This window comes from Haplochromis burtoni, unplaced genomic scaffold (assembly GCF_018398535.1).
Source record: "Haplochromis burtoni strain Fernald_Lab_line unplaced genomic scaffold, NCSU_Asbu1 Contig_243, whole genome shotgun sequence".
Classification (NCBI taxonomy): domain Eukaryota; kingdom Metazoa; phylum Chordata; class Actinopteri; order Cichliformes; family Cichlidae; genus Haplochromis; species Haplochromis burtoni.
In genome coordinates, this window is record NW_024582604.1 from 368,541 (window position 1) to 380,032 (window position 11,492).

General features: G+C 39.5%; 2 protein-coding genes across 2 annotated transcripts in view; both read right to left on the reverse strand.

Moving 5' to 3' along the window:
- Positions 1-15: 15 nt before the first annotated feature.
- Positions 16-7,240, reverse strand: LOC102297540 (myosin-7; the record flags this gene model as incomplete). The annotated part of the gene is given in 21 exon segments (XM_042227097.1): positions 16-124; positions 1,321-1,457; positions 1,592-1,715; positions 1,859-2,064; positions 2,194-2,270; positions 2,392-2,640; positions 2,643-2,700; positions 2,784-2,954; positions 3,048-3,197; positions 3,961-4,079; positions 4,167-4,305; positions 4,399-4,502; positions 4,587-4,685; positions 4,789-4,852; positions 5,038-5,130; positions 5,211-5,319; positions 5,406-5,433; positions 5,527-5,683; positions 5,770-5,913; positions 6,018-6,891; positions 7,046-7,240. Coding segments are annotated over 20 exon segments (2,538 nt in total), but the record flags the coding sequence as incomplete, so codon positions are not given.
- Positions 7,241-10,577: 3,337 nt separating this feature from the next.
- Positions 10,578-11,492, reverse strand: part of LOC102297239 (myosin-6) — a 15,854-nt gene continuing 14,939 nt past the window's right edge. Inside the window, exon 37 of the mRNA XM_042227095.1 lies at positions 10,578-10,693. Within this exon, the coding sequence (XP_042083029.1) occupies positions 10,673-10,693 (21 nt within the window). The 3' untranslated portion in view covers positions 10,578-10,672. The remainder of the gene's footprint in view (positions 10,694-11,492) is intronic.

The following is an 11,492-nucleotide window of genomic DNA, read 5'->3' on the forward strand; positions in this document are numbered from 1 at the left end:
AAGAGAGAGATCAGTCTCTGCTGACTTCAGCAGAGGTTTGATCTTGAAGAACATCTTCATCCAGGGCCAATTTTTGACCCCCATGAAGGCACGGATGTTCCACTGGATCACAAGAAGAGCATCCCTGCAGACATTTGACTTGTAAAAAATTCTGTAGTAATCCAGACTCTGCTTATTTAATGTCAATGAATCGTTTTTTCAGTCTTCAGTTTGTGAGTTTGAAAGTATCCATTATATCTAAATAAGCCTGAAAATATTAATTGTCAGAGTAAATTGTTTAATGTTGCCATTGTTGTACTTAAATTTGTAAACTTTGCCTTAAACAGCATGTTTAGATATTCTTTTGTTCTCCTCCCCGGCCTGTTGGATGCTGGGGAGGCTGTAATGTTTAACAGCAGGCACAGTCCATGTGAGATTCTGGTTTCCTTATCTTGTGGAGGATGTTCACTCCCGGCCATTTAGCCATACTCATTTAGCCACCATATGCAAGCCTATGCTTGTATATGGTGAACCATTAAAGTTAGGCCATGTACGGGTGTGGGGAGATGTCCTGTGGATAACTAGGAAATGTGGTTAAACAGTTGTAAGCATATATTGTGTGGCGGGAAGTCATGTACAGAGACAATGAAGTGGCAGACACACACTTGCTACACATGCACACACACACACACTACACACACACACACACACACACACACAGTGTTTTAACTTTTGTGACCATATGGGTGTTACAATGGGTGGTGCTTGTATTCACTGAATAAAAGGCTGCAGGGAAGGCTGCTTCTTTGAAGCTGGCTGGGAAACAGGTGAGGAGCGTTCAGCTCCAAGAGCCTGGTTCCGACCAGCCTTCCCTTGCTATCAAGTAAAGACCGGTTAAGTTGTTGTCTTGCTTTCTTCATGGGTGATGAGTCTGTGAGCTAGCAGGCCTGCTGAAGCACAGAACCAACATTAATGAATAAATAAATTACGTTCTTTATTTAATTTGTACCCTTTATGAAGATGTTTTCAGTGTTCCAAAGAAAATACAATAGCTTGCTAGGATAGTGTAAGGTATTGAGACTATAATACAGTGTCAGTGGACTTTTACACCAAACTCATTTGGTTCAAACTTTTGGACTTCACCTGATCCTAAAAGTAATGTTGTGAAACCTCCTCAAAACTAAAGACCATAGCACACAACCTAGCGGTGTTTTTGACTTTCAGTTAATGAAAGGAAGATGAATGCTACCTTTAGTAAAATGTTTTGTCATTTCTTTGATATTCCATTTTTCATGTAACTTTTGAACTGATTTGAAATCGGAGTTTCATTGTACCAAATACCTGCGTTCAACAATCTTCTGAAATTCAATTCTTGCAAGAACACCTCGGGATCTTGCTTGTATCCTCGTGATGATTAGAGCTAAACGGTCATCTCGCATCTCCTCCAGCAGTCCAAGCAACCCAGCTTTGAAGAATACCTAAGATCAAGAAACCCATGTTGAAGGCACTTTTTGTGTGTGTTAGAATTACTCTTGACCACTTTATTATCATCATGGACATGATAACACCAAGAATAACAGCATATGCCAAAATTTGTTCTATCCGTACTGACCTTGGTGTGACCCAGTTTGTACTGGTTGTGATCTATATCCAAAGAGCCCAAAAGCTTCTCTGAAGCCTTTTTGTTATCAATGAACTGTCCTTCAGGAATAGCACTTGGGTTTAAAATGCGATACCTGGAAAAAAAAAGTGAGCATTTCAACTTTATTTTATATTACATAAAATGTCAAACCACAAAAACACACCAGAATGGATAACTAAGAAATTTGATGTTGCTTTATTTTTATATTTTCCAACTATAGATGTATCTAACAGACACCTCTGCTTGAAATCTCCATAGAGGATCCTGTTGGGGAAACCCTTTCTGCAGATCCTGATGCCTTCCAGCACACCGTTACAGCGCAGCTGGTGCATCACCAGAGGGTTCTCCATGGCCCCTGGAGTCTTGGTCTCGTTGGGGATGATGCAGCGTACAAAGTGAGGGTGAGTCGACCTCAAGTTGGTCATCAGCTTGTTCAGGTTCTCCTGATAGCACATCATAGAGAAAAGTATTGCCATTATACATTACAATTCGAAATGACTTTTAAGGTCCTAAATTCAGGAATAATGTTTCTATTAACCAATTTATAACATGTACAGTTATACTGATATTACCCTGTGCAAAGCTGATACAGTTTGGAAGGAAGAACCTTTCTTCTTGGTTCCACCTTTGCCCTTCCCACCAGATTCAGCTGTAAGATACAGTTGTTATTTGTGGGAAAGTGGGCAGGGGAGGGTTGGGCCAGTAGCTTATTACATGATGCTTTAATAATCACTTGTAAACTAAGATGCTAGTAATTTTTTAAAACCTACCTGAGTCAGCTCCTGCATAATTTGCAAAGAGAGTTGCAAGCAGTTTGACGGTCGACTTTTGGTACAATGCCACAACAGTCTCATTCAGAGGATCCTTGTTCTTCACCAACCAGTTGTTGATATTGTAATCAACAGTTCCAGCGTAGTGAACCAGGGCAAAATGAGCCTCTGGTTTTCCTTTGACAACTCTGGGCTTCTGGAAGTTGCTGGATTTTCCCAGGTGGTTGTCATAGAGCTTAGCTTTAAAGTGGCATCACTGGCTTTGGGGAACATGCACTCCTCTTCAAGGATGGACATGATACCCATGGGCTAAAGGACAGAAAGTATAAGTGTTTGTTAAGGACTATATTTGCATTAGTTTTAGCTGAACATGTAATTGTACAGTGTTTCACCTTTTCAATCAGGTCGATACAGGCCTGCAGATCCATGCCAAAGTCAATGAAAGTCCATTCGATGCCCTCTTTCTTGTACTCTTCCTGCTCCAGTACAAACATGTGGTGGTTGAAAAACTGTTGCAGTTTTTCGTTGGTGAAGTTGATGCACATCTGCTCAAAGGTGTTGAACTGAAATGAAATGGACCACAGTATGTTCATGATTTAAAATGCATCCTTACATTAGGGACAAATATAAGATTAGAATATATTTTCCAAACTCACATCAAAGATCTCAAATCCAGCAATGTCAAGCACCCCAATAAAATACTGACGAGGCTGTTTGGTGTCCAGGGACTGGTTGATTCTCATTACCATCCACAGAAACATCTTCTCATACACTGACTTTGACAGCGCACCGATAGCGTAGTTCACCTAACAAGGAAATGCATAAAAGTACATGTTAGGTATTTTAGTACCATGGGAGCATTTACTGGATATTGTTTATATAGTGACATTATACAGGAAAACTCTGTCATTCAATAAGGCCCCTTTGTTTTAGTTATTTTTCTCTTTGACCCAAGAATTGATGTGTGAGAATCACAGGCTGGTACAAGGTTGAAATACCACAGAGATCACTCCCTCAGCTACATTAGTTTCTAAATCTCTTAGGAGACGCCTGTTGAAGGCCAGATGGTTTGTTTCAGAATTCACTAATGAAAGAACTCTTTATTTCGTGCCTTGAAAATATGTCGCTGAGATAATCACAATTGTAGCTGAACTGATAAACTATACAAAGGAGTGCTTCTTCACCCAAGGGCAGGAAGACGCTCCCTTATCTTGGTCTGTACTGGTTTAAACTGATAATCTGCTGTCTCATGAATTTTACCCTCTATATAAACTGTTGTACTTGTGAATAAAGTTGAGTCAATTTGGGAAGACAACCTGAAGCAGTCTCTGTTTTCTTGTTCTCCCAAGCTGCTCCCGAGCTCGTACTAACACGCTGAATGGCATGCTTGAATATTACTTGAGAATATATTTGACTGTGTTACAGACTAAGGGACATTCTCTGCTGATAGACGTCCACGCCTCGGAGGAAGCGATCCACGGATTAGGCCCTGGAAACTGTTTCCTTCAGTACATTGATAAAGTTTAGGGAATTATTTTGGAATTCTCCAAAAGTTTCATATTATCTCACCTGGGCCACATTTTGTCCCTTGGTGACCCACTCGTTTCCTACTTTGACTCTTGGGTGACAGAGACCTTTGATGAGGTCAGCAGAGTTCAGGCCCATCAGATATGCAACTTTGTCAGCATCTGTGGCAAAAAAGCAGTTTGGATTTAAAGTCATCAGTGCCCACAGAGATCCTCACTGACTGTAGTTTGTCAATAGTCTTCTCTCACCTTCAGTACCATCGGCCTCTGCCTGCTCTTCTCTCTGCTTCTGTTTAAACTTCATGTTGCCATAGTGCATGATTGCACCAGTAAGCTTGTAAATACTGTTCTTCTCTTCTTGAGTGAAGCCCAGAACATCAAAGGCTTCCTGACAAAAATCAAAAACATTATTTTACTATTTTTGTTTTTGCTTTTGAATTTTGGACTAAAATTGCTGCAGTGCATCTAAGATTCAACTCACATCAGTGGCCATCAGCTCTTCAGAATCATTGATAGAGGCTACTGTTGTCTCTCCTTGGGAGATGAAGGCGTAGTCATAAGGGTTGTTGGTAATGAGCAGCATCTCTAAGGAGATAGAAAAATATAAAATTAAATAATGTCTAGCTGTTTTCCATATAGTGATAGTTCTTAAGGTTAATGACTGTGTACCTAGAAGTTCAGGCTTTATCTGAGACAGGATCTGGTAGAAAATGTGGTAGTCCCTCTCAGCTTTGAGCTGGAAGGTCACACGAGACTTTTCTAGAAGGTCTGTAAGAGAAATCAATTATTTGTAACTTATCTGGTATACAGATAAGTTGCATGTAATAGTTAAGTCTACTTTCAAATTTTCCACATAAACACAGTTACTTACAAGTTTCAATGTCAGCAGAGGCCAGCTTTCCTCGGTTGTCAAAGTGAATACGGATGAATTTCCCCTGTTAGGTGGAAAAAAGCAGATTTTAGTCATCATATAGCCATGCACAGGGTTGGTGTGACAAAGGAGAATGCAAGGGATAGAGTGAAGTTGAGGCAGATATTCCACTGTGTTGACCCCTAAAGGGAGTAGCTAGAAGAAAAAGATGGAGATGATAAAGGGAAAGAAGAATCTAAAGACACTCACAAATCTGGAGGAGTTGTCATTCCTGATGGTCTTGGCATTGCCAAAGGCCTCTAGAGCAGGGTTAGCCTGGATGATTTGATCTTCAAGGGTTCCCTGATTTAGTTAAACAAAACAGCAATATTATGACTATATTTTGTTTGTCGAACATTAAGAAAATCTTGTCTCGTAAGAACCTTCTTCTCTGCAGCTGAATCTTTCTTCCCACTTGGGACAGCAGCAATGCTGGCAAAGTACTGAATGACACGCTTGGTGTTGACAGTCTTTCCAGCTCCAGATTCTCCACTGAGTAGAAAAAGACATACATTTCAAGACCAAGAAGTATAACTCTTAACTGCTGAAAAAAGACCCTTGTTGGTAAAGTTACTTACGTGATAAGGATTGACTGGTTTTCTCTGTCTGTCAGCAAGAGAATATCAGAAAATCAGGGAAAATGCGACGATGTCCAAACAAAATGTCATTCAAGATGAATGCTAAAAGGGATATTTGTACCTGCCAGCATGTACTGGTAGGCATTGTCAGAGATGGAGAAGATATGAGGAGGAGCTTCACTCCTCTTCTTTCCTCTGTAGGCAGCGACCACCTCCTGGTTGTAGACTGGCAGCCACTTGTAGGGATTGACAGTCACACAGAACAACCCAGAGTAGGTCTGATAGTTGGTGAAAAGAGGAGAGCAAAGTGTTAAATATGTAGAATTTGTGGGAGGGCAGTTAGTGTGTTGTGCTGTCAGCTCACGTAGATCATCCACGCTGCGTAACGCTCTTTGAGGTTAAACAGCACAGCTGGTTCATGGAGGAAGGTGAACATCGCCATGTCTTCAATTTTATCGAACTTTGGCGGGTTCTGAGGGTGCACATCGCAATCCTTCACTGTGACGGTCTGCAAATGGAAATCAAACAGTTAACAGCCATGTTAACCAAAACAGCACCAAAGTCCTTTGTAGACACATGTACACACTTATGCAGAACCTGAACTTTATTCACCTTTCCAAATTCGGTGTCAGCAGTGACTTTGTCGCCATCGCGGCTAGTGATGGTTGCTTTTACGTACTCAACTTCAGGGTCAGGAACAAAGCACTCTTTCTTCATATCAAATGGGCGAGTCTGGGCCTCCAGACGCTCCTTATCTGACTTTCTCAGGTAAGGAGCCGCCGCCCCAAACTCTTTCATGGCAGCATCCCCCATTTTTCAACCTGTTACAAATGTGAACGTTAGTCTCTAACAATGAATGCAAGCTAGAATCATTCATTGACGATTATTAACGGTGTGAACTGCAGTCGTTTAGCCATCAGTTACCAGGTAAAGTGCGAAAAGATGCAGGAATAAGCTACAACATCAAAACAGAAGAACAGCAATCATGTCATTAAAATGCAGTGTTCTGCTGCAAAATCTTGTATTATGACATTCATGTGAGTGTCACACGTACCACTCTCAGAACTGTTGTTGCAGACCAAGAATGCCACCTGCCCACCCACTCATGACATTTTTTTATTGCTGCAATAGTGTGGTGTCAGTCAAAAACTAATATGTACAGAGGCAAAAGACTTTCAGTCAGTTTTATTTATGTTGCCGAATTACAAAATCTCAGCTTTGCCTCAAGCTGCCGTACAATCTTTACACCATTCAAAACTCGTGTTTTAATACTTTGAATTTCAATACAGAATTATGCCATAAAAACCATGATGAGAATAGACACCCATTTACTTAGAGTATTAACAATAAAACTTGCACATTTCTAGTTAAACCACAAAAATGTAAGTCCTAACTGAGGGTCATTCCTGTTCAACTCAAACCAAGCACAGCTTTTACCTAGGGTGGGTTGGATTCCAAAAAGAAGAGCAGGATCTGTCAGGACTTGCTGTTTAGACCAGAAGAAAAAGCAAAACAAGAAAAATTCCATTACCACTACCACACAGCATCATAATTTATTACCCCACACTAATACGATGTACATGTAAAGTATGGTGACCTTCTATTCTGAACATTAAATTATATGTAAATGTTTTGCTTACCTTTGACTCTAAACCTTCAATCAAGTGGAGTGAAGAGCCCTGCAGCTGACATCTGCCCTTCATCCTTTAATAAAGGTTCTTTATCCACCAAATATGGCCTGAATTTTTGGAGAAAGGTTACACATTAAAAAAGCATTCTCCTAATTGGGAAAGTTGTACTGCTGCTATTTGTTGCGTTCACCTTGTGACAAGCAGGGCGAGAACAATACAGGACAAAGAAAGGGGAGGGCAAGAGGTGGGGATCAGGGACAGGCTTGATATCAAGTGACTCTTATTTTATTCGTTTAATTCGTAACGGGTAACTTTATATATTGTTTGTAATACTGATGAAATTCAGTTTAATACTTATATTTATATCATATTTACAATCTTAATATTTATATTTGTCTGGGTTTTGCTCACTAGAATATTCCACATGTATTCACTATGTCTGAAGAATCTTCAGCCTCTGTTCTATAAAGTCATTATTGTCACATGGTGTTGGTTGTTTGCTTACAGCAGCTGATAATCTTTCCTGATTACAACTTGCATACAAGGCAAAGCAACAAAACCAAGAGCAAATGGTCTGTTTAGAATCAGGGGTTGTGACAATAATTCATTCAAAACCTGGTTACAAACAGTAACTCTCATTTTACTACTTAGCACCAGTCAATTCAATGCCCCTTTTCCAAATTCCAAACAAAGTAGACAAGCAAAATTAATAAGACTAATTTGCTCCTAAAATATTGTACCTCTTGAACAGCTTTGGCCTCATTGCTCATGCTAAGATGTTTAATCAGAAAGGCAAACTTCAGCAAAGGTCAGGCATGTGAAAGGAAGGTGAAAAGCATTTCTGGAGTCACTGCTGCTGAAACAAAGTATAGCAGCTGTTGTCAAGTGAGAGCTAAGATCAGGGATCACTCACCACTGTTCTGCCCAGTTTGGTCTTCACCCTTTGTCTCACAGTGTCGTCATGGCATTGTTCCCTCTCCTTTGGCCTTGAGGACAAAGATAACCCTGTGAAATTCTTGTCTGGATTTTTTCTCTCTGATTGTGAAGGGCGGCAGTAGCAGAAGTGCATTCTTTGATGTCACGATGGACGGGGGGTAACAGGTGCACATCACTGAAAATGCTCCATATGTTGAAATGTATCTGTTTGATGGTGTTTTCTAAATGTTTGCATTAAAGCACTGGGAAGTTTTAGCTAATTAGGGTTTTATGCCAAGTATTTTCTTTGCCCACAGTCATTGAACATTAAAATTAGATGAACATTGTCGTGGGGAGAAGCAGAGACTTTATGTGATGCAGACAGATCTCCATTATCAGCCCTTAATAACTGAGGGAATTAGAAATTTGGTTTCCTATGGTAAAATGAGAATGACCTTCACTGTGGTGCAGAGCAGTGTTCCAGTGGATCAGAGATTGCTTTCACATTGTTGGACTCATTCTCATTCTCAGCTGTTTAAGCCCCTGTGGAAATCTTCATCTGCTCTTTGGTCCCTTCCTGGCTTCCATCCCTCATCTAGCTGCCTAACCCCTCTAAGGTAAGGTCACATGTTCTTTCATGGAAAAAATAAATGGTGTCACTTTATGCTGGGGGTGTCTGTCTAATAATCCTAAAGTATTTCTAAACATCAAAGGCCTAGATGTTAAGTAGTTGACACACAGAAGCCTGCAGCACAGAGGTGACGGTATTAAAAGGCTGTCAAGCCCCAAAGAGTCAAAGGAAAGACAAACAAAGCCACGGCTTAGATGGTTGTGTGTGTCTCAAAGTCTGGATAGGAAAGAATAACACGAAGCAATTCGCTTATTTTCTTATAATCTCTCCATTAATAGTGAAGACCTTTGGGCTGTGTTAGATCAGGGTCAGCTTTCACCTAAACCACTGACAGCACAAGAAGGTGTGCTTCAGTCTCTACTGTCCTGCTGCAGAAGCATAATGAACGGTAAGCCTGTCAAAGATTCAAATAGGAATACATGTGCTGTAAAATGTGCTCTTATTTTCTTAGACATACTCTAGTTTCTTTTTTGTGTGTGTTTATATGGTTTATTTCCATCTATATTTGGATTTAATGTGATACATTTTCTCTGAAAGTAGCACAGTGAAAATTGATGATGTCTTTTAAAGAATAATTCTTATTAGTTGTTTTGTTTTACAGCGTTAAAATATCCGTATATCACAGTGAGAGATTGTAAGCAAACCTGAGATATGTCCAACAGTTGTTTAGTGCATTAGACACGAGGCTTCTTTAACCAATGTTGTTTAGTTACAGCCTGGTCTAAATCATCAGGATATTATGTTACAGCAATTATACTCAACTAATTACACTGTTTTTATATTTGACCAGATTATAATGTGTTACAAAAAACACACACAGAGATATAAAGTTAAAAATGCACATCATAAATATAGTAAATAATTTACTCTTGAATTTGTTTGTTTCATTGTTCTGCACGTAGACATTCTAATACTGTCCTCCTCTGGTTTTAGGGAAGATTTTAATCATATTTATTCAATCATTTTCTGCTATTCAGTCACATTGTTGGAGTATTTTAAACTGAGAGTATTTTCTTTCTCTCTCCTTTTACTTAGTGAAAGTAACTATTTCTAGCACTGCCTCCACACTCACCAATGGTCCTTGTGTATATAGTAGCATAAGATAACAAGTGGTATTGTGCTGATGGCAAAGAACTCATCACGTTACAGTTATTTCATTGAACACGTGTCACATTATGAAGTCTCTTCACTAAAAAAGCTTTGCAGCTAATTTTAAGACATCAGGATCAGTGGTATGGGACAAGACTGAGTAAGAGACATACAAGCACTTTTACTTTGAAAATTACACTTTATTGGGGAAATAATTTTTAGGCTTCATTCTGTTTAGCAACCATAAAATTACCATTATTCCTCCCTCAGATTTATTATAAAAAAACAACTTCTGACACAGCATTTTTTAGACCATTGCGAGTCAATTTAAGCTGAATACAGACTCTCATTATAGCTTTTCTATTTCTTTCCTAAACATATTTTTGTCTACTTTGATTACTGCAGCACGATAAATCTCAAAAACTTGCTGGATTGAGTTTTAAAGGCTTCACACAGAATGAAATCTGCATTTGCAGAAATCTATTTCTGTGCCATATGCTGTATGAAATGATTGTAAAAAATAATTTCAGAAAATATTTTCAGAATACCCACTAACAGTTAATAAAACTTTGCAGATTTGCGGCTGCAACTGTGAATGAATATCAGAAAACAGCACAGAATTCAACACAAGGTGGCAGAAGTTACCCACCTAACATCACACCCCAAACATGATCCTGTGTAAAAAATATAGTGATTAGTAAACTGATTAGCTTCACATATTGTTAATGTGGTAACACCTTACACTTAATATCAGTTTGTCCTTGAATTCTTTGGTACTTTATAGAATTTTTATACCTTCAAAAACATTGGTATTTTGTCAGTGATGAACACGTGAAATGTAAGTTTTATATGTTATTATTGACGACTTTATGTGGTGCTACTTAAAAATGAATAAGCACACATTAATTTGAATGCACTTTGCTTTATTCTACAGTTACTTTGGAGACAAAGGAGAACCAATAGAGAAGATCCCAAAGGTCTTAGGTGGCCGTCTGTGAGTTTCACTCCTCATCTAGCCCTTTCTGTGATGAAGAATGATAAGAAAGCAAACAATGAGAGACAGATTAGTGACTGAGGACTAACAATGCTCAAATGTGTTGGACAATAAGTACACCAGTAGTTGCTGCCTTAAAACTAATATTCCCATCAATCCATCCATTCGCTTCCGCTTATCCTGTATCAAGGTCGCGGGGGGCTGGAGCTGTCTCATGGTGAGAGGCAGGGTACATCCCGGACTGGTTGCCAGTCTGTCACAGGGCTAACACATAGACACAGACGACCATTCACACTCACATGCACTCCCGCATACACACCTATGGGTAATTTAGAGTTTCCAATTAACCTGCCCCACTAACTGCATGTCTGTGGATGGTGGGAGGAAGCCAGAGAACCGGGAGCGAACCCACGCAAGCACAGGGAGAACATGCAAACTCCACACAGAAAGACACCGGCGTGATGGTGGAATTAAACTCAGGACCTTCTTGCTGTGAGGCAACAGTGCTAACCACTGTTATATTAAAATACATATTAGCTCAATAGGAAATAATTTTATTCACTGAGAAGCATAGGCTTCCATAGTTGAGTGTAGCTGATGAGTGTCTCTACTTATCATTTCATTCTATACTAATATTTATAACCTGCCTAGCTAAAAAGTTACAGCTAAGCCAAAAATGTGTTTTTATCTCTACTTTTATCATAGATATCATTTTACTCAAAAGACATTTATTTTATTCCATCCATCCATCCATTTGCTTCCGCTTATCCTTTTTCAGGGTCGCGGGGGGCGCTGGAGCCTATCCCAGCTGTCATAGGGCGAGAGGC